Genomic DNA, 22,202 nt, shown 5'->3' with positions numbered 1-22,202 from the left:
AGGAGACATGATAGAGGTGTACAAGATATTAAGAGGAATAGATAGAGTGGATAGCCAGCACCTCTTCCCCAGGGCACCACAGCTCATTACAATAGGTCATGGCTTTAAGGTAAGGGGAGAGAAGTTCAAGGGGGATATTGGAGGAAGGTTTTTCACTCAGAGAGTGGTTGGTGTGTGGAATGCACTGACTGAGTCAGTGGTGGAGGCAGATACAATAGTGGCTACTAGACAGGTATATGGAGGAATTTAAGGTGGGGGGTTATATGGGAGGCAGGGTTTGAGGGTCGGCACAACATTGTGGGCTGAAGGGCCTGTAATGTGCTGTATGTTCTATGATACTAAACAATTGACATAATCCTTGTTATCACATTCCTAATTATACACCTGCTAATAAAGTGAAGGCAGTCACTGCAAGCACAAATGAAAAGATAGACTTCAAGATTTTAAGGGTTTAAGGAGGAATTCCTGCTGTTGGACTGTGATGACCCCTTCCTTCAAGGATTGCCTAAGAAGGAGGACAAGAAGTTGAAATGCTGTATCAACAACGAGGGTCAGGTGACACACAAAAATGGACAAAATAGTGGGTTGCTGAATGGTGTTTACCAGTGTCTTTTAGTTACTCTTCAAAATGGTCACTGTTATTTTTGTATCCTGGACTGAGTCTTGCCAGTTTGGTGGATTATAGTTGCAACAAAGCCAAGACAGACATAATTCTTGGTGCAGTTCCAGCATTCCAGTGATTCTTGAATCACAATCAGGAACAGAACCCAACTGATCTTATAAATACAACTTAGTCACATGATAAGGTTTTGGTTGTTTAATTCTTAGATTAGACGGTTTAATTGTCTAATTAACTTCCTTTGTAGTTTAACAATTAATATTTGCTTATATTTTATACAATTACTTATATACAAGTAACTGCTTACTATGCTTCCTAGTGGTCACAGTAAGTATACGTAGTAGTTCAATGTTTCCTCGAGTTTCTATATAGGTATGATACCGGTATAATTCTGGAAAGCTCTGGAAGCTTTTGTGGTCTGCATTATTTGAATAAGAGCTATCCCGTTGGTTAACACTTATCCACAAATTTGACGGGAATTTTCCTTATCTCTGTAGTATAAAAGAGCTGCAGCATAAAGCAGTGTCATCTTAGCTTCTTAGATCTTACTCGAGTTAATCTAAGCTTTCCCTTCTCTTAGTGGGCCTCTATCACTGTCTTTTTCAATTTCTCTTTGTTCTATCAATGCTTAATAAATCAATTGTGAAGTAACAAGTTTTGTGGGACAGCAGGTGCTGTGCATTGCTGATGGAAGAAGGCCCCTGTACTCAAGCGATCTCCCCCCCCCCTCTCTTTCTCTTGATGGAGTGTGAGAGTGCGTCGGTCCCCAAGTCAGGGGGCTTGGAGAAGTGATGCGGAAAATTGTAACAGGGAACAGTGAGCTGTAGGTCTCCCGCTCTCTATCTTGCAGGAGTGATCACTCTCTCCCTCACTGGTGAGAGTGAGCCTGTCTGAGATACCAAAGTGCTGGGTTATGGTCTGTAGTTTTTGATGGACTCCAGACCAAGGTCTCTTTGGGGGCTTTTGCTATTGCTTGCATGGTGGGGGAAAAAATCGATGCCTCTGCTGCTGCTTGGGTGTGAGAGCAGAAGAGGGCTTTGGGGTTCTGATGTTACCATCATTCATTCTTTGGGGTTTCTTGTTTTGTGGATGTCCCTATGAAGAGTAAGGATTTCAGGTTTTATACTGTATACATTCCCTGATATTAAATCAACCATTTGAACAATAAAGTGGACTCGATTCACAATCAGACTCATCATGGATATGCAACTTATTGCTAGCTGCACTGCACTTTCTCTGTAACTCTAATACTTTATTCTGATAAAGTATTCTAATTCTGTTATTGCTTTTCCCCTGTACTATCTGAATGTACCAATATGATGAAATGATCTGTAGGGATGGGATGCAAAACAAAGTTTTCACTGTACCATGGTACATGTCACAATAATAAACCAACTAAGAATTTAATTAAGTGTTCTTTAAATGACCACTATTCATTCCATGGTTTTCACAATAACAATAGAAAATAAAGAAGCTATAAAGAATGAAATCGAGAAATAAAACCTACTGCACTCTTAGGATCAATCTTCGGTCTCTCCATGGCAATAGTGATGCAGTTCAGGAAGATAATAACAAGAACAATGTGGTCGAACATCTTGTGTGAAATAATTCTGCTGCAAACATGTCGAAACCTAGAAAAGAAATATATGCATTTCTTGTCAGCATAAAGCAAATACTGTCGTTTGCAACTATCATCCTAAACCAGTGACTAAACTGAGTGACCAACACTATTGTTAAAATTAAAAATTATTAAGGGATATAATACCACAAGTAAGGGGAATCTAATTCCAATGGTATAAAAGTCAACAAGTAACAGAGGGTGAGAGAAATATTGGATATTCTTTGCCAACTGCCGATATTACTCAGAAAATCAAGATCATTCGTTTCTCAGAGGCAAATTTTGCTAAAATGGATGAAATAAGACCATAAGATTTATGAGCAGAAGTCAGTCATTTGGCCCATCAAGTCTGCTCCGCCATTCAATCATGGGCTGATCCACTTCATCCAGTCATCTCCACTCCCCTGATTTTACCCCATACCCTTTGATGACCTGGCTAATCAAGAACCTATCTATCTCTGCATTAAATAGACCCAATAATTTGGCCTCCACAGCAGCTCGTGGCAACAAATTCCACCGATTTACCACCTCTGACTAAAGTAATTTCTCCGCATCTCAGTTCTAAAAGGACGTCCTTCAATCCTGAAGTCGTGCCCTCTTGACCTAGAATTCCCTACCATGGGAAATAACTTCGCCATATCTAATCTGTTCAGCCCTTTTAACATTTGGAATGTTTCTATGAGATCCCCCCTCATTCTCCTGAACTCCAGGGAATACAGCCCAAGAGCTGCCAGACGTTCCTCATACGGTAACCCTCTCATTCCTGGAATCATTCTGGTGAATCTTCTCTGAACCCTCTCCAATGTCAGTATATCCTTTCTAAAATAAAGAGCCCAAAACTGCACACAATACTCCAAGTGTGGTCTCACAAATGCCTTATAGAGCCTCAATATCATATCCCTGCTCTTATATTCTATACCTCTAGAAATGAATGCCAACATTGCATTTGCCTTCTTCACAACCGACCCAACCTGCAGACTAACCTTTATCTTGCACTAGGACTCCCAAGTCCCTTTGCATCTCTGTATTTTGAATTCTCTCCCCATCTAAATAATAGTCTGCTCATTTATTTCTTCCACAAAAGTGCATGACCATACACTTTCCAACATTGTATTTCATTTGCCACTTCTTTGCCCATTCCCCTAAATTATCTAAGTCTCTCTGCAGGCTCTCTGTTTCCTCAACACTACCTGCTCCTCCACCTATCTTTATCATCTTATCATTTAGCCACAAATCGCTTAATACCATAGTCCAAATCATTGACATACATCGTAAAAAGCAGTGGTCCCATCACCGACCCCTGTGGAACTCCACTGGTAGCCAGCAGCCAGCCAGAATAGCATCCCTTTATTCCCACACTCTGTTTTATGCCAATCAGCCAATGCTCCACCCACGCTAGTAACTTCCCTGTAATTCCATGGGCTCTTATCTTGCTAAGCAGCCTCGTGTGTGGCACCGTGTCAAAGGCCTTCTGAAAATCAAAGTACACCACATCTACTGCATCTCCTTTGTCTACCCTGCTTGTAACTTACTCAAAGAATTGCAGTAGGTTTGTTAGGCAGGATCTTCCTTTCAGGAAACCATGTCATGTGCTTTCAGGTACGCCGTAAGCTCATCCCTAACAATCGATTCCAACAACTTTCCAACCACCTTTCCAGTCAACTTCCGCCAGTTCCCCTCTCATGCCATTGTACTTTCCTTTATTCCACTGAAATACTGACACATTAGATTTTATTTATTCCCTCTCAAATTTCAAAGTGAACTCGATCATATTGAGATCACTGTTCCCTAAGGGTTCCTTAACCTTAAGCTCTCTTATCACCTTTGGATCATTGCACAACACCCAATCCAGCACAGCTGATCCCCTCGTGGGCTCAACAATAAGCTGTTCTAAAAAGCCATCCCTTAGACATTCTACAAATTCTCTCTCTTGAGGTCCAGTACTGGCCTGGTTTTCCCCAATCCACTTTCATGTTAAAATCCCCAGTGATTATCATGACATTTGCCTTTCTGATATGCCTTTTCTATCTCCTGCTGTAATTTATAATCCACATCCCGGCTGCTGTTTGGAGGCCTGTATACAACTGCCATTAGGGTCTTTTTACCTTTGCCATTTTTTAACTCAACCCATAGAGACTCTACACCTTCCAATCCTATGTCATCCCTTTCCAATGATTTACTATTATTTCTTATATACAGAGCCACACCACCACCCCCCCCCCCCCCCCCGCCAACTAACCTATCTTTCCGATACACTGCATCTTGGACATTCAGCTCCCATCGATTAGCCAGTTTCAGAGATGGCCACAACATCATACTTGCCAATCTGTAGCTGAATTCCAAGATTGTCTATTTTATTCCTTATGCTGCGTGGATTCAAATATAACACTCACAGTCCAGTATTTGTTGCTTTCTGTTTTAGCTGCACCACGCCTCTACTGCCCTGTAACTCAAGCCACTGGGTGTGATTAAGCCTCAACTCCTGCCTGTTCTTTCTATAATCTCTGTTGCACACTATCTTTGATTTATTTCTGTTTTCCTCTTCCTCAGCCCCATCACTCCAGTTCCCATCCCACTGCCAAATCAGTTTAAAGCCTCCCTAACAGCTCTATTAAATGCGCCCACGAGGATATTGGACTCCTTTGGGTTCAGGTGTAACCTGTCCTTTTTGTACAGGATCCAGGAATCTGAAGCCCTGCTCCCTACACCAGTCTCTCAGCCACACATTAATAAGCCTGATCATGCTATTCTTGCACTCGCAAGTACGTGGCACAGGCAGCAATCCTGAGATTGGGTTTTTTTTGTGCTACCTATCCTAAAGTTATCAAAATGTAAATTGTGAGAGTTATTGGTCACCAATCTACAGTTGTTCATATGTAACCGGGTGACCAATGAATTTTATTCAGTATCGTTAAAAGTGTACTTAGGCATTCATCCGGGTAGTGCTAGAATATTCGTCTGTGCCTTTAAGTGGAGATGGTGACGTCATTACGCATGGGCAGGATAGTGGAGAGACCATTTTGTTTTCTGCTGCCAAATCTGGTAGAGCGTTGGAGTCGAGACCCCCCCAGAGGTACTGGGCTTGGTGAGGAAAGGTGAGCATTAATTTACAATATCCATGTGAATTCGTTTATGCTTGTTGGCGAATCGAGAATATCAGTAATTTGACATGTCTTACATGTGGATGCTTTAGATTTTGACAAGTAAAGAACTCGATGCTGGATAGCGTGGCTTGCAAAGTTCCTCACCGGCCAAGTAGGTCAGTCATCCTGTAATTTAACTACCAGGCAATATCTTGTAAAAGTTGTGCCTAAGTGTACCTTTTGTCTAACTTTATTGTATCATAACTGATTGTGCATGTAACCACGTAACGTGAATGTTTAGTCACCGTTCGGGGGTTCAGCACATGTGTACTAAAGAGTAATAGGCTTCTTAGATGAGGTGTATTTGCTTACATTTTTCGCTGCTATGTATAAGGTACAGGGTTGGGGGGGATTCTAATGTTGTTTATATTGTGTTTCTTCAGAATTGCCACTACCATATTAGTACTGTATTAGTTTTGTGCGATTTTCTTTGTATTTTTATACTGCAAACGCAATTGGTCAAGACACAAGTGTGTGGACTGAAGGTTAAATGGAGATTGTAACAGCAGGTCCTGATTGTAAAGTTGTTCGTTTTGTTTTAAGACCCTCTTCTGGCACTTAAGCATCTAAAACAGATAAAGGAATTAAAACCTGAAAAAGTAGTTGTTGTCCTGAGTGTGTACTTTTCCCTGGGCTGCAACACATTTATCACAGCAACAACATTCCAGAGCTTCAAGTGAGAAACACATTTTAATAATAGTCTAAGCACCTCGATTTTAGCTTCAGACCAGTCAACCTCCTCACCACCGAGGGCTGAACAGGAATGTCTATGGTCAGAAAATTCAGCCACTCCAAGCTACATAGGTCCAAAAATTAACATAGACATATCGGTGTGGAATATGTTGAGGAGTATTAACTGCAGTGTGGTGTCTCTCGCATTCCACCAAGGAATATGCCTCTCCCATTCTTCATATTTTAACAAACTCAATAAACCTTAAACAGTACTTTTTCTATAATTATGACTTACATAATGTCAAACTATAATTATCATTCCAACTAATTAGAACATAGTACACAGAACAGTGCTACACAGGAACAGGCCCTTCAGTCCACAATATCTGTGTCAAACACAGTATCAAATTAAACTAAATCTCGCCTGAATTTGCTGAACAAATTTATGGATTCAATCAGCTTCACTAGAGGTGTTAGGAGATCACAGCAAGAAAATAACACAAGAGGTGAAGAACCATTCCTCCTAAACATTATTGCAGACTATGACTGGGTTACCCATTTGTTCCACTCCCTGGTCTTTCTCCATAGCTCTCCATTAGTTTTTCTTTTCTAGATGCGTTTCCTTTCACCAACATTTCAGATGGAAAAGTACTCCTAAATTCCCTTCTTGTTCTTTCATCAGTTATTTTAAATCTCCATGCAATTTACCTGTCAGGAATCTGATTCAAGTCGAAGAAAAATTGAAAGCTGTGGGGACAGCCCTTTCAGCAGCTGCAGCTTCACAGCTTTCCTCACCAGTATCCACAGCACAAACTTCTTTCATGTGCAAACATGTAATTTAAAAACCATCAGTTAAGCTTCAGTTTGTTCACTTGTTCTTTATTTACACAATGGGCTGCAGATCAAGAAGATTGACTGCACATATTAAAGGTGATAACAGGGGATAACTCTCCCATTCTACACTTTGATTTAAATGGAGATTCTCAGCACTATAATTAGAGAAGAAAAGATATGAAAGCATATTTTTACTTATTTTGCTTTGGTTTTATGTTTTATATTATTTCCTGGTGTAACAATTTGTTTTAATTTCACTTTGAATGCTTTTTTAATTATTTAAATCAAACCTAAGCGATATTTAACAGCCGTTACAAGACCATGGCAGCTCTGATTTGAAGTGAGGCTCCACTCCCAGCCTTGCCTCCTGTCCAAGGTTGTCAGAGCTTTCTAAAATGCACTTTGAGTTCTCCTCAGCACTGGGACCCTACTATACTTCGCTGAATTCATTTGATTCTCCTCATCACATCTACAATAAACATACACTGTGGTGATCATAAATGATGACTCCAGCCAACAGGCTAAATCCAATATGACTCTGCCCTGTAAACTCTACTGCTGTTTTTAGTAAAACTGTTGTCTTACAACATAGAGCATTGAACATAGAACAGTACACCACAGGACAAGCCCTTCAGCCCACAATATTGACCTGAACCAATTAAATAAGTAATCAAATGGCCAGTTAATCCAACCTCTTCTGCCTACACAATATCCATATTCTTCCATTCCTCTCACATTTATGTGCCTATGTCCCTTAAAAGTCCCTAATGTTTCTGTCTCTACCACTTCAGGCAACACAGTCCAGGCACCCACCACTCCGTGTAAAAAAAAACTAGCCCCTCACATCTTCTTGGAGCTTACCCCCTCACACCTTGAATACATGCCCTCTGGTATTAGACGTTACAACCATGGGAAAAATATACTGTCTGTCTACTCTATCTATGATGCACCATCAATAACTCACTCTGAGACGTAAAGGCAAGATATCGGCTTTTGTTGACTGGAAGAAGGAACAAGCAGTGAGTGACCACTATACTACATCCTGGAGACAGAGAGGCCGGGCTCAGACCTCCATCACCTTTATACCGGGGTCTGTGGGAGGAGCCACAGGAGCAGTCAGCAGGGGGCGTGTCCAGACAGGTATATGTAGTTCACCACAATCTATGCCTCTCATAATCTTATAAACTATTATCAGATCTCCCCTCAGCCACTCCAGAGGAAACAACCCAAGTTTGTTAGCACATGTCCTCTAATCCAGGCAGCATCCTGGTAAACTTCTTCAACATCCTCAACTTCGACATCCCTCCTATAATGGGGCAACTAATACTCCAGAAGCAGCCTAACTCGAGTTTTATAAAGCTGCAACATACCTTTCTGACTTCTCAACTTATTTCCCAAACTAATAGAGGCAAGCACACCATGTGCCTTCTTAACCACCCTATCTGTGATTAGAGGCCCAGTGAGGATGGAAAGGACCCAAATACTGTAGTATCCAAGACTAGAATCAAACACGATTTTGAGACTGAGACGAGAACAGGGTTCTTGACCAGATGAGAATTCAAATGAGACAAAAATCCTAAATGCAATTACAGACTGGACGGAAGCTGAGCTGACAATCAAGCACTGAGGTGCTTTTTAAACATCCAAATCTTAGTGCAAAAGCATGGCCACCAATTAGCGGAGTGGACCAGAATCTTTAAAGGAATCAGCCAGCTATCCAGAGAATCAGAGCATCTAAACTCCAAAAGCTGGGGTGGTTGGGTACACTTTCTGGCAATTAATTCCTTTAATTAACAGCAAGGGCTCATAGTTTTTAATTTCTTACTTGGACTGTGGTGGGAAGAGGAAGAGTGACCAGCCCTCCCGCTCCTTGAAACAGGGTGGCAGCTTGCTTTGAATCCATGCCAGCAACCGTGCTCCTTTGGTCTGCAGAAACAAGGTAGCACATGTCAGCTCTGGTGTCCAGATTTTGTGTTGGTTTCTTTCCAGTTACTGAACGTAGGAAGATTCTATCTGAAGATCAATACAGGAAGTGATTTCTTTCATAGCAATAGAGGTAACTATCATAAACTACTCATTTGACCAAACAAACAGTGCAAAAGACATGAATGACACTGGTATTCCACCCCCCCCCCCCCCCACCATTGTTCAGGTTTCCTGTCACATCACAATGATATGATGAAAGGTTAATTACTTACTATAAATTACCTGGTAGTGTGAAGTAAGTGGCAAAAGAATGAAATGGAATTTGATGGGAAGGTGAGAGAAAATAAGTTGCAAGGGTTCAGGAAATGGAAGGAGGAGGAATGGGGTGACTGAGTGGCTCTGCTGGGAACCAGCATGGATCCAGAAGGCTGAGTCACCTCCTTCTGTGTTACAAATAGAGTCAGAGAGTGATACAGCATGGAGAAGGGTCCATTGGCCCAAATGGACAATGTTGACCAAGACACTCATCTAAGCTAGTCCCATTTGCCAGCATTTAGCCCACATCCCTCTAAACCTCTCCTTCATGTACATTCACATCCCTGTCCATATTTAATAACATCAATTTGAAAGATACAAGTATTGAACAGATAATACAGATAAGACATCATACAGATTCCAAATTCCTGAATAAGCAACATCTATAAAGTATGAAAAATGATTCCAGGTTTGATAAAACTGAGGCAGCTGTGGCAGGATCTCCTGCACTACAATCCTGGGATAATGGTGAAGTATAGACAACTTAAAATATTGATAGTAACACAACAAATTTACTTTAGGCTTAATATGTTTGGGTTAGAAACTATTGGATTGACTTGATTGTTCAAGCAATATTCATCTGCTGCATTTTAAATAAATGTTTACTGTGGTCTATCCTTGGTGGCATCAAAATGAGCAAGCAGAAAATATGGGCTCACAAAGAAACTAACAGATGGCAAATTATTGCTCCTGTCTGAAGCAAACTGTCAAAAGGTATATAAATGAGTCGGATATTCAGAATCATTCAAACACTATTAAATTATATTATAACACTATTTATTATGATAATATTAAAACCAAATCAAAAATACTTAAATTCAAGCAATTAAAATAATCTCCTCCTTTGTCCCTTATATTGGAAATAGAAAGAAATTTTTTTGCAATTTTTAACCATTGCAATGTAGTTGAAGACTATGTTCTAAGTGGGGAGTGAATACAGAAATGGGAAGTACAAAGGGGCTTGGGGAGTCTTAGGGTCTTGCAAGTGTTTGATGGCTCTGGGCCAGTACTCACTGGAGTTTAGAAGAATGGTGGGGGGGGGAAGAAGGGAGAGAGTGAATCCTGCATTTAAACCAACTGAATATTAATAGGTTATTGAACCAGCCTCAGAATAGATGGACATCCCTTTAGAATAGAGATGAGGAAGAAATTTTACCCAAGGGTTGTGAATCTGTGGAATTCATTGCCACAGATGGCTGTGGAAGCCAACTCATTGGATATATTTAAAACAGAGGTTGATATATACTTAATTAGTAAGGATCTCGAAGATTATGGAGAGAAGGCTGGATAATGGGATTGAGAAGAAAAATAAATCTGCCATGATCAAATGGCAGAGCAGACTTAATGGGCTGAATGGCCTATTCTGCTCTTCTGTCTTATGGTCTTAAGAGGAATTGAACTGCTGTCAGCAAATTCATTTGCAGAAACCTCAAACGTAGTGACTCCTAGCTATTCATAATACACAGAACTGCTGACAATTCCCCTTCAAAATATGGGTTGTTTTATTTATTTAGGCTATGGGTCAATGTGAACCATTATGAGGATGGGAGTGGGAGTGATACACAACGAGAGGGTGAGGAAGATGAATACAAAAAAGGAAGAAAAAACTGAAAGAGGCACAGGAAAATATTAAGAAATCCAGGTATAAGGAGGTTACATGGTTCTCAGGATCTGATTTGTCTTCTGAAGAAGGGGGATTTGTTGATGACATATCTAGAGAGGTCAGTGTAATAAGATTTCCATTCCTTCTATTTACATGAAGTGCAGCTCATCCCTGTGAAAAATATTCAAATATGTATCACTGTTGTACACTGGGGTCACTCACCAGATCAATATCATCTTCAGTATTCTCAAACTCAGCTCTCTGCTCATCCACGTGGAACTGGCGTAGCATGGAGGCTGGGGACATCTTACCATTACAGTCTAGGCAGTCCAGTGGTGGGGTCCTGCTGCTGTGGATGGTGGAGGATCTGTGAAGACTGGGTACCTGCAAGGTTTCAGGAATATCGAAAGAACCCTTTATCTCCAGAGATTCCACGCGCTGAGGGGTTGGCCCCCTCCCACTACCTGCTCGACTGGCTCTCTCATCCTCTGATCCATCACCTTCTTCCGAACTCTCTTTGCCGTCACCCGAGAGGAGGGATTTTCGCTCACCAGACTGGTGCTTACGCTTCAGGCTTTGAGCTCGGCCGAGGCTGTTCCAGCTCGAGCGGCGGCTGTTCCAGCTGCTGGCCGTGCTCCAAGGAGCATAGGGAGAGCTACGTGCACTTGTCTGAAGGTGAAGAAACACAGAATCAGAAAACCAGTGACCCTTACCCACATTCAGAACCAAAACAGAAAGATACTGGGAACCTTGTGGTAAGCAAAGGACTTGTACCAAGACAAAGATAAGATAAATACTCTATTTCAATTAATAGAGTATTTCATGACATTAATCAATTGAGTTGAAAATTCTTCAGTTAAAGGATTGTGAACTTTGGGGCTATGTATCTTGAGGGGCTGTGGAAATGTAGTCAAAACTGAGATTGATTTCTACATATTAGAGGATTAAACGGAGATAGAAATAGGGCAAAACATTGTGTCAAAATACAAGATCAGTCATAGAACATAGAATAGTACAGCACATTACAGGCCCTTTGGCCCACAATGTTGTGCCGACCCTCAAACCCTGCCTCCCATATAACCCCCCACCTTAAATTCCTCCATATACCTGTCTAGTAGTCTCTTAAACTTCACTAGTGTATCTGCCTCCACCACTGACTCAGGCAGTGCATTCCATGCACCAACCACTCTCTGAGTAAAAAACCTTCCTCCAATATCCCCCTTGAACTTCCCTCCTCTTACCTTAAAGCCATGACCTCTTGTACTGAGCAGTGGTGCCCTGGGGAAGAGGTGCTGGCTATCCACTCTGTCTATTCCTCTTAATATCTTGTACACCTCTATCATGTCTCCTCTCATCCTCCTCCTCTCCAAAGAGTAAAGCCCTAGCTCTCTTAATCTCTGATCATAATCCATACTCTCTAAACCAGGCAGCATCCTGGTAAATCTCCTCTGTACCCTTTCCAATGCTTCCACATCCTTCCTATAGTGAGGCGACCAGAACTGGACACAGTACTCCAAGTGTGGCCTAACTAGAGTTTTATAGAGCTGCAACATTACATCGCGTCTCTTAAACTCTATCCCTCGACTTATGAAAGCTAACACCCCATAAGCTTTCTTAACTACCCTATCTACCTGTGAGGCAACTTTCAGGGATCTGTGGACATGTACCCCCAGATCCCTCTGCTCCTCCACACTACCAAGTATCCTGCCATTTACTTTGTACTCTGCCTTGGAGTTTGTCCTTCCAAAGTGTACCACCTCACACTTCTCCGGGTTGAACTCCATCTGCCACTTCTCAGCCCACTCTGCATCCTATCAATGTCTCTCTGCAATCTTCGACAATCCTCTACACTATCTACAACACCACCAACCTTTGTGTCGTCTGCAAACTTACCAACCCACCCTTCTACCCCCTCATCCAGGTCGTTAATAAAAATCACAAAAAGTAGAGGTCCCAGAACAGATCCTTGTGGGACACCACTAGTCACAACCCTCCAATCTGAATGTACTCCCTCCACCACGACCCTCTGCCTTCTGCAGGCAAGCCAATTTTGAATCTAAAATTTTATGATCTTGTTCAATAACAGAGCATATTAGAGGGGCTGACTAGCATCTCCTTGTTCTTCACTCACACTCATACAGAAATATTTCATTTATTGCATTTTTCCCTGTGCCTGCAAGGCCTGAGGGAAAATGTATTCAGAACCTTGCATTTATATCATACTTCTCACAACTTCAGGAAATTGCAAAGCCCTTTTTGCATAATGAAGTACTCTTTTTAAGTGTAATTACTGTAGAACACACAAGGGAATACAACACCTTATTTGCATATGGCAATTGCTCTGTAATATGCTGTGGAGATAAATATTGGACAGGATGGTGGAGAGAGCTTTCCTTCTTAATAGTGCCAACGAATCTACTTCAGTGCTGAGATGAAACATCTGCTTTATCACTGGATCCAAAAGATAGCTTTTCCAACAGTGCAACAAATTAGAATTTGTGCTCAGGTCTCTGAGGTGCGACTTGAAACCTTATCCACCTTACCCTGAGGTAGAAAAATAATACCCCACCCCCGGCAAAATAAACCGTAAACACGAGAAATTCTGCAGATGGTGGAAATCCAAAGCAACACATACAAACCGCTGGCGGAACTCAGCAGGTCAGGCAGCATCTGTGGACCTGAACAAACAGTTGATGTTTTGGGCCGAGACCCTTCTTTGGGATTGAGAAGAAAGGAGGAAGATGACAGAATGATAAGGCGGGGAAGGGGAAGGAGGCTAATGTAGGGTAACGTAATTGGAAGAAATGTACATAATTTACAACCACTGACATTGAGTTGGGGTTTCACTTTAAGAGGCTGGTCTGACGTGATAGCGTAAAGTTTTTTTTAGCACGCTTTTGTGTGTAGGTTTTGGAGTTCATTAAACTGTTGCGGGTTTCATTAAACATAAAATATCCCACTTCATTTTATTTGCGAAAACATATATTGGTGACCCCGATGCTCTACGACGATTTCCCAATTATTGAACGTTGGTCAACGCGGTCTCGCGCTTCTTACCCGGCTTCGTCGATGCTAATGGACGACAAGCTGTCTCCTGGGAAATCACCATCCTTGTTTTATTTTTAAAGAACTCTTCTTGTTGTAAATTCCTGATCCAGTTCGTTTAGCCCTCGCTAATGCACCCATGATGGACTATAGGGAGCTTGCTAAAATGGCTGATAGTCCACACGCGGCTCGGTAGCTACCTCAATAACCACGGTCAGCAAGGCTCCCAACACAAGGACGCCGGCGGCTGCAAAACAGGCGATGCCGGGTCTGTGTTTTTACCATGCTGGCTTTGGTACGAACGCTAGGAAGTGCCGATGGCCTTCCAGCTTCGACAGTGCCAGCGCATCGGGACAGCAGAGGCCTGTGAACACCGTGGGTTCCAGCTGCAAGGGTCGTCTTCTGTTGTGGGCACCGTTTCAGGGCGACGCTTCCTGTGTGGCACGGTGCTCAAGTAAGTGTTACTAGCATCGTCTATTGATGGGAAGGCAAAGAGCGATGAAAACCTCACTGGAGGCTGCCAACGGCAGCTGGATCCAGACTTGCAGGACACTCTTGGGTTCCTGTTGACTTCCACTCTGTCTCGTTGCCATGAAGCACATCAACAACCCCTTAGCCCCCCTTACGATGGACCGTTCTGCTTTTTGGATCGGGGAGAAAAGACACAGATAAGAGGGGTAAGTCTGAACGTATTTTGGTAGATCGCCTTAAACCGGCTTATCAAGATGTGTAGTGTTCCACCGCCGTGCCCCTGGCACCACAACATGAAATTACCATGGACGTGCTAGAGGCACCTGCTGATCCTCCAACCAAGGAACATTGGACCCGAGCCGGGCTCCAGACAGCCTCACAATGCCGGTTTTATGTAATTCTGGGTGGGCCTGTGTAAGGTAATGTAATTGGGAGAAATGTACATAATTCACAACCACCGACATTGAGTTGGGGTTTCACTTTAAGAGGCTGGTCTGATGTGATGATGTTATTACGTAAAGTTTTTTTTAGCGCGCTTTTGCGTGTAGGTTTTGGAGTTCAACAAAATGTGTTACGGGTGATATTAAACAAAACACCTCACATATGCTAGCTGGAAGATGATAGGTGAAGCCAGGTGGGTGGGAATGGTCAAGGGTTGGAGAAGATGGAAAATAAACATCATTTAGACTGTAGGAAATGAAGTAAATTCTGTGTACAGTATGTCCTCAAATCCTTAAAGTAAGCAGTTAAGTCAAGAACACACAAAATGCTGGTGGAACACAGCAGGCCAGGCAGCATCTATAAGGAGAAGCACTGTGGATGTTTCGGGCGAGACCCTTTGTCAGGACGAAGAGGTTGTTTAAAAGGAATAAAAATTTGAAATTGCCATAATAAATTGAAACAAAGAGTAGGCATTTTGGCCCTTCAAACTTGTCCCACCTTTAGACAAGATAATTGGTGATATTCTGCTTTTACACCCAATCTTCAAATCCCTTAGGTCCAAAGCCTTGGAGAGCATAGTACTCCTTATTTTGAGGTACGTTTTCCTTTACTGGCCATTCATAAACTAAAAAGAGACTTACTTCCCTTAGCAGATAGTTCAAAAACCAAAAGGAATGGAATGAAAGTAATTGTAGAAGGATTAGATGAGGAACTTTTATTTTCACAGGATTGTAGGAATCTGGAGTTCATTGTGGAAGAAGTAAAACACTCATCATATTTAAAATAAGTGCTGGGATGGAATTTGAAGTGCTATAACTTGCAAAACTAAGCATCAAGAATTGGGAAATGGGATTGAGCACCATTTAGTTGGAACTGTACAGTCAGTTGGAAGTGTACAGACTGCTAAAAATTTCCACTGAAAACAATAACTTGGAAGCATGATGCCCCCACTGGGAAGAAAAGGAAGATAAAAATCATCCTTTATGCTGCAACTGAAAATATACCAGTTGCAAAACGTAAGCATAGACAATCAAAGTATCCCCACTTTGATTACCAGAATGGCTTGTTCATAGAATAATGAGAGATTAACTAGACTGCGTTCTCGTAAGTAGAGCAAAATGAGAGATAATTGCTTTGAAACATTCAAGATTTTAACTTGACAGAGTAGATTGCAGGGTTGATAATTCTTCTGGATAAAACCAGGACTCACAGACTTAAATATTCCAGACAGAGATGAAGGGAAACTCTTTAACATAAAATGAATTCTTGACCCAGTGGATTGTTGAGGCTTTGATTATATTCAAAACTGAGACAGATTGACTTTTACATATTAAAGAACTAAAATGATGTAGCAATAAGGCAGACAAATTGTACTTGAGTATATTCAACACAAAGACCGAGAATTTAAGCATATAACAGGAATCAAGGAATATGAGGTTAATGCAGGAAAGTGGCACAGAAGTAAAAGAATAGCAGGGGTTGAAATGCCTATACTTGTTTCCATTAATTATATTCCACATTTTTATGCTGTGCTTCTAATGTGATGAAAAGGAAAAGCCATAATTGTTCTGAAGAAAATACAGATGGTCTTACCGGTGATTTTTGCTCATAATAATTGGGATCGACTGACACATTGCTTCCTCTGCGGGAATCAGCGTACATATGTACAGAATCACTGCATTGCATTCCCTTTGGTGTTGGCATTGGTGTTGCATTGGTGTGGATGATGAGTGGTGGGGTCAGACTGGTTTTGACATCCAAATGACCATTTGCTGCCATCACTGTCGTAAAGAGAAAAAACAATATTCAAGGCATCCAGTCCTAATTTTATTATTCCATGAAAACTACCTTATTATTCTTTTTAGCACCATATATTTATTTTACAATTTTAGTAACTTTATCTCTTGGCATGGTACTGCTGTTTGCAAAACGATAAATTTCACCTTGTGTAAGTCAGTGATAACAAATCTAATTCTGATTCCTATCATTTCACTCACCCAGTTATATTCCTTTCAAACATATTTGGTCACAAGCAAAGAGCTGACATTATAATTTCACCAGGTTTTAAGGGATATGTAGCAAAACCTTTCCGGCACGTTTCACTCATACTGCCAACTCACTGACATTCTAATCTCCACGACACACCGATGAGCAGACTCCATGTGAAAAGTCAAAACACCAGGCTTTTCTGAGGTGCTATTAGATATAAAACTACAGTAAAAATATTGTTGACTGAGAGGCAAGAATTATCCACTTGGGTAATGAAGAGGCTGTTTTCATTCTGATTGGCTATGGGAAGGATGAATAAATGGGGCAGCCGATAGTGGTAAAGTGGTGTGAGGCAGGTCTTTCCAACCAAATTGGCGTCTTCATGCTACCTGTGAGAAGATGCCGAGTGCATTAATATCAAGAGAGTATGAGTACTTTGTGATTTTTCATATATCCACTGTTAATGGAAAGAATATTACTAACAAGGCACCCATGATTTTCTTTATTGTCTCTATCCTATCTAACCAAACCAGCACTAGATGCTGAGACTTACCGTATGAAAATGTAACTGGTCAGCAGATGGTGAAGGGGGAATTGTTCCTGTATTGAATTACTGAGATTTTGACTTTATCCAACATTGAATTGGATAATGGCTTGTACAACTGGCCCTCTCACTTCTCTGTCAGCTGTTTTTGTGTCAACTTCCTCTGCTGCCAAGAGGTTTCCCAGAAATCATTCTAGGCAGTGATCCATTAGAGTAGTGAAAAAACATATTTTATAATCTGTTATACTATTTTATGTGCTGTATGTAATATATGTGTTGTGTTTTGCACCTTGGTCCCAAAGAAACATTTTGTTTAGCTGTAGACACGTGTATGGTTGAATGCCAGTAAACTTGAACTTGATGTTGCATTTGCCTGGCTGTCAGAAAACTTTGGCGTGTAGGATTGCGCATGTCAGAAGGGCTAAAATGGCATTGCTTTCTGTAGGACAATAAGTATGGGGGGAAAAAAGGAAATTTGAGCAGGAGAGAACATCAGCAAATCAAAGGAATTTGTATTCATCATCAGGATTACAAGCAGAATCGTAGAATATTTCTACTGGAAAATCAAAACGAAAGCCTCATCCAAAATTTCTGAAATCAAGGGACCTAAATTTTTGGGATTGAAAGCTTATGGTCCATACAAATGAAATATATGTTCGTAGATGTTTCAAAGGTTTTAAAATGGCTGTGCTATTGATCATGCTAATTTGCATAGAAGATGCATGGTTTGCTCTAAAGGATACACAAAATTTTCTACTGTGAACTAAAATTTATTCAGCAGCTGAACTTACATGCAGTATTTGGAATATCCTTCTTGCTTCCATTTTCATCATCCAGGCTCTGACAATAAAAGTCAGCCTCTGAGTCTGACTTTGAGACATCTCCCTTGAGTGAGAGTGAAGCAGAGACTTAAGTTACGAATGCAAAGTTTTGTAAGATTTAGGTACATTCCCATCACTGTCCGTGAACCACAGACAAAAAATTGCAAAAAGAAATTGTAACAAATAAATAAAAGATTATGATCCTTACCTCAATTACAGGGAATTTTCTTTTAAAAAGATAAGTAGTCATTTGATTGTAATTTTTGAAATTGGTTTTTAATTTCAGCCGTGCAACAATTATTACAGCATGCTTATAGTGAGGAGCTCATGCAGCATAAAATGTCAGAACCCTACGCTGGATGCGGTGCTACCTACTGTGCTAAGGCTAAGGCTTAGTTGTCACTGTGGCAAGATTCCAGGTGATAAAAAAGAACATCTTGTGAGAAAGTGAGATAGATCATTTTATTTTATTGAGATACACCATGGAACAGGCCATTCAGGCCCTTCGAGCTGTGACGCCTGGCAATCCCTCAATTTAATCCTAGCTAAATCACAGGACAATTTACAATGACCAATTAACCTACCAACCATAGGTTTTTGGACTGTGGGAGGAAACCCACACGGTTTTGGTGAGAATGTTGAAACTCCTTCAGGCAGCAGCGGAAATTGAACCCGGTTTGCCTGTACTGTGAAGCATTCTGCTAACCACTACAGTACTATCATTTCACAGTCGTTTTCTTCATCATAAGTGGTTCTTGCTGACTTCTGTAATCTGTCATATACTTCTAGATATGTGCTAGAAACATTGTGTATCAGAGTTTTAGTACTACCTCAGAGCAAAACTGTGACTAAAAGGATCCAGTTATAATATTAGTGACAAGATATTAATGCATTATTATTATATCCATTCCCAACTCACTTAAGAGTTCTTGATACCAGAATGATGACTCCAGTTGTACGACCTTCTAACAATGGTGCTTTGTGATCACCCACGAGGACAACTCACACCCTTCCTTCTATCTCAGCACCCAGTACAGTAGTTCACATGTAATACTTTCATCTTCTCACTTTAATTAACCTTCATATTCCCACTGCCTGAATCTTCCAGATACCTAACAAATGAAAGAAATGGTGGCATCTTCCATTTAATATACTAGCACAAAACTTCCATGCTAGCCTTCTGGTTTAAAACCATTTCCATTCCATGCAGGGTTTATTCAGGTTGGAGACCCAGCCACTCAGCAGTAGTGTTGAGAAGCTCTGAAAATGCTGCAGCAATTGCTTTTTATATTTACATAAACTTCTCTTGCCTCAGAAACCGAAACAGCACAAGAAATTGGCAAACGTTAAGTTCATGGTGGCAAATGTTTCTCAGTTCACTGGTCAGTTAATATGAAGTGAGGGAAAAAAAGAAGAGCTTACATTTACAATGCACCTGTCATAACTTTTCCTGAACCATTTTATGGTACTCTAGAAGTATAGGTGCTTTTGTCATGGAAGAAACAAGGTAACAATTCATACATTAGAGATGTTGATTGAGTGATAAATATTGGGAGGGCACGTTCTTTTTCGAACTGTGCCATGACTCTTCATTTACACTTGAGAGTGGCAGATAACTTTAATACCGTATGTAAAGGGTACAGCGGCCATTTAGTGCAGCATTCTGTCAGTAACGTGATAATTATAGTTCAAATCTGGACAGAGTCTTCAAACTGAAAATTTACAACTCTGTTGTGAAGGCTATGAATTGAGCAAAAGCAGATGAGATACAATCAAAATGATACTTGTAGCTGCTATTGAGGTGATGGACAATGCCTTTAAATATGGTTAGACTTAGTCATATATCTAAGTATATAATAAAGTGTAAAATCTTGTAAATAGATTAAGCTCCACTGATTAGAAAATGAAAGCTCGGATATGTATTGACTGCTTCTGCATTCATTACATACCAAAGGTGAATTGTTTTTCCATGTACTCACTCTTGCCATAACCATGAGTGCTGTTTGGAAGATAGTAGATAAATACCTAGAGTACCCTTGCATCCTGTGATCCTGTATGGAATCTTTTACACCAGATAAATAAATATTTCTCTTTCGAAGTTTTTAAATTATTCAGAAGTGTGTTAAGTTGCAGGGGTTAGTGACATAATGTTACACTTAAAATTGCACTGAACTGATCGATCACTGCATCTCCTATATTCCCAATCTCAGTCAATAGAAGTCTTCTTTGGAATATTTGATAACCAACTCATTACCCTGTTGACTAAATCATAGGATTTACAGGTGAGAAAAGCACGTGTAACGAAATTTATTTTAATCTGAACATCTACCTTTGATTTTAAAGCTCAACAACTCAAAAATAATTAGTATGGCAGGATGCAAACAGTGCCATTGAACACGCACGCGACGTTTGCCCGTCTGCTTGAGCACCATGCCTGCAAAGGATTGGTACTACAGAATTCAAAACATAAATGAATTTGGGCCAAAATAGCCAAGTTCAATCATTTGGGTACTCGGTTTACAATATCTTGTGGTATAACTAAGAAACACTGCATCCAATTAATTAGTAATAATAATGCTTTGGCTAGGTTTATTTATGTATAATGCATTGGTTTAGTTTATTTTGCAAAATCATCATATGCCACTGTATTTTCTCAATATACTTTGAGAATATGAGAATATACTTTGAGACTGGAGCTAAGCAAGAATTTTGAAATCACACAAGTGCCTCATTGGCTATCGCTCAGCTGTTGGCCAACTGAAAGTTTCAATAAGCAATAAAGTAACCCTTGTAATAATTGTTGCATCACTGATTTAAGTATTTAGAAGATTGAGGATATTGTGATCCAAATGTGACAGCAAGCAAAGAGGTAAAGGACTTCAAAGTCTCACACATAGAAGAAGCAGCAACAGAATAAAGTAGCAAAACAAACTATGATAGCCACCTTCATCAAAGAGTGCAATGTCTCTCTATAACCAATGTAGCAACATGCCGATGTCCCACTAGCCCTTGAAATATTTAATAAAAACTATCACCTAATTTTAGTTGGCAAACAGGCAAGGAATGTACCAGGTCTACATTATTTACCTGAGGTTCTTGTCCCACTTTGACTTTCTGAGCAAAAAAAAGGATTCAATGAAAGAAAATTTTAGTTAATGCTGGGTAAACTATCTTATACAACGGTTTCTTTTCCTTTATTTTCTGAAGGTTTGGAGGATACACAGGAAACATGAGAAGACTGACAGAAGCATACTGTGAGTCAAGTGGAAAAGAAATGGAACAAAGGCACAACAGATAGAAGCCACAAGCTTTATTTGACTAGAAACAGGAAGGAAGAGTATCAGCATTCCCTACACTCCAGAGGAGACTTACATTTTCCTAAAACACATTCATTGACCTAGAAATCCTTCATCATCTGCTGGGGCCCAAATATCAACACTACTAATTAGCTTTAAACAACAGACAGATTTCTTCTTTGCAGTTTGCCATTGTGGGAAGAGAAACAAGAAAGTCCATAGCAATGTCTGACAGGGTTCATGGCAAAAGAAATTGAGGGCATGAACTCCAAGGACTGGTATCAGGGATCTATGATGGTGCTCAGAAGCTCGTTATTGACACTTGGGGAGAGGGGATCTGTAATTGGTAATCGGTTGGTGGATTTTTAGGGCTGGTTGGGGTGACTGGGGATTGGTTGGTGAGGTGGATGGGGTTGGAGAAGGGTTGTGAGCTTTGGGAGATGGGGAATCTGTGGTGAACTACATATACCTGTCTGGACACGCCCCTTGCTGACTGCTCCTGCGGCTCCTCCCACAGACCCCTGTATAAAGGTGATGGAGGTCTGAGCCCGGCCTCTCTGTCTCCAGGATGTAGTATGGTGGTCAATCACTGCTTGTTCCTTCTTCCAGTCAATAAAAGCCGATACCTCACCTTTACGTCTCAGAGTGAGTTATTGATGGTGCATCAGAATCAGTGAAGCAAAGGGGTGGGGCCATGATTTTGGACTAAATGAATACAGGAAATAAATTAACTCAAAGATCTACCTGTGGGTTTTCCAGAACCAAGTTCAGTCCTGCTCAGGGAGACCCCTTTAAGTTACACTACTGCACCTCAGGCAATGCATTAAAGCAACCTAATAGCTGAGTTTCCAACAATTGGTGGTCT

The 22,202-nt window shown here is 40.8% G+C and overlaps 1 protein-coding gene and 1 long non-coding RNA gene across 3 annotated transcripts in view; one reads left to right on the top strand and one right to left on the bottom strand.

The window, feature by feature from the left end:
* The window catches only part of cacna1g (calcium channel, voltage-dependent, T type, alpha 1G subunit), a 315,144-nt gene that overhangs the window by 139,234 nt on the left and 153,708 nt on the right, over nt 1–22,202 (bottom strand). The window contains exons 14-19 of one of the 2 annotated variants that reach the window (XM_073026745.1): nt 21,129–21,155; nt 18,012–18,105; nt 16,281–16,468; nt 10,953–11,399; nt 8,712–8,812; nt 2,127–2,250 (exon numbers count right to left, since the gene is read on the bottom strand). In XM_073026745.1, coding sequence (XP_072882846.1) covers nt 2,127–2,250; nt 8,712–8,812; nt 10,953–11,399; nt 16,281–16,468; nt 18,012–18,105; nt 21,129–21,155 — 981 coding nt within the window. The remainder of the gene's footprint in view (nt 1–2,126; nt 2,251–8,711; nt 8,813–10,952; nt 11,400–16,280; nt 16,469–18,011; nt 18,106–21,128; nt 21,156–22,202) is intronic. The other variant, XM_073026746.1, reaches the window with a different exon arrangement.
* Nucleotides 5,186–21,960, top strand: LOC140714998 (uncharacterized). Its single transcript, XR_012096042.1, has 3 exons — nt 5,186–5,332; nt 5,431–5,496; nt 21,249–21,960. It is a non-coding gene; the product is annotated as an uncharacterized lncRNA (long non-coding RNA).

The sequence above is a fragment of the Hemitrygon akajei genome, chromosome 22, assembly GCF_048418815.1.
Source record: "Hemitrygon akajei chromosome 22, sHemAka1.3, whole genome shotgun sequence".
Classification (NCBI taxonomy): domain Eukaryota; kingdom Metazoa; phylum Chordata; class Chondrichthyes; order Myliobatiformes; family Dasyatidae; genus Hemitrygon; species Hemitrygon akajei.
The sequence above is the reverse complement of the archived record's forward strand: the minus strand, read 5'-3'. Positions and strand labels throughout refer to the sequence as shown.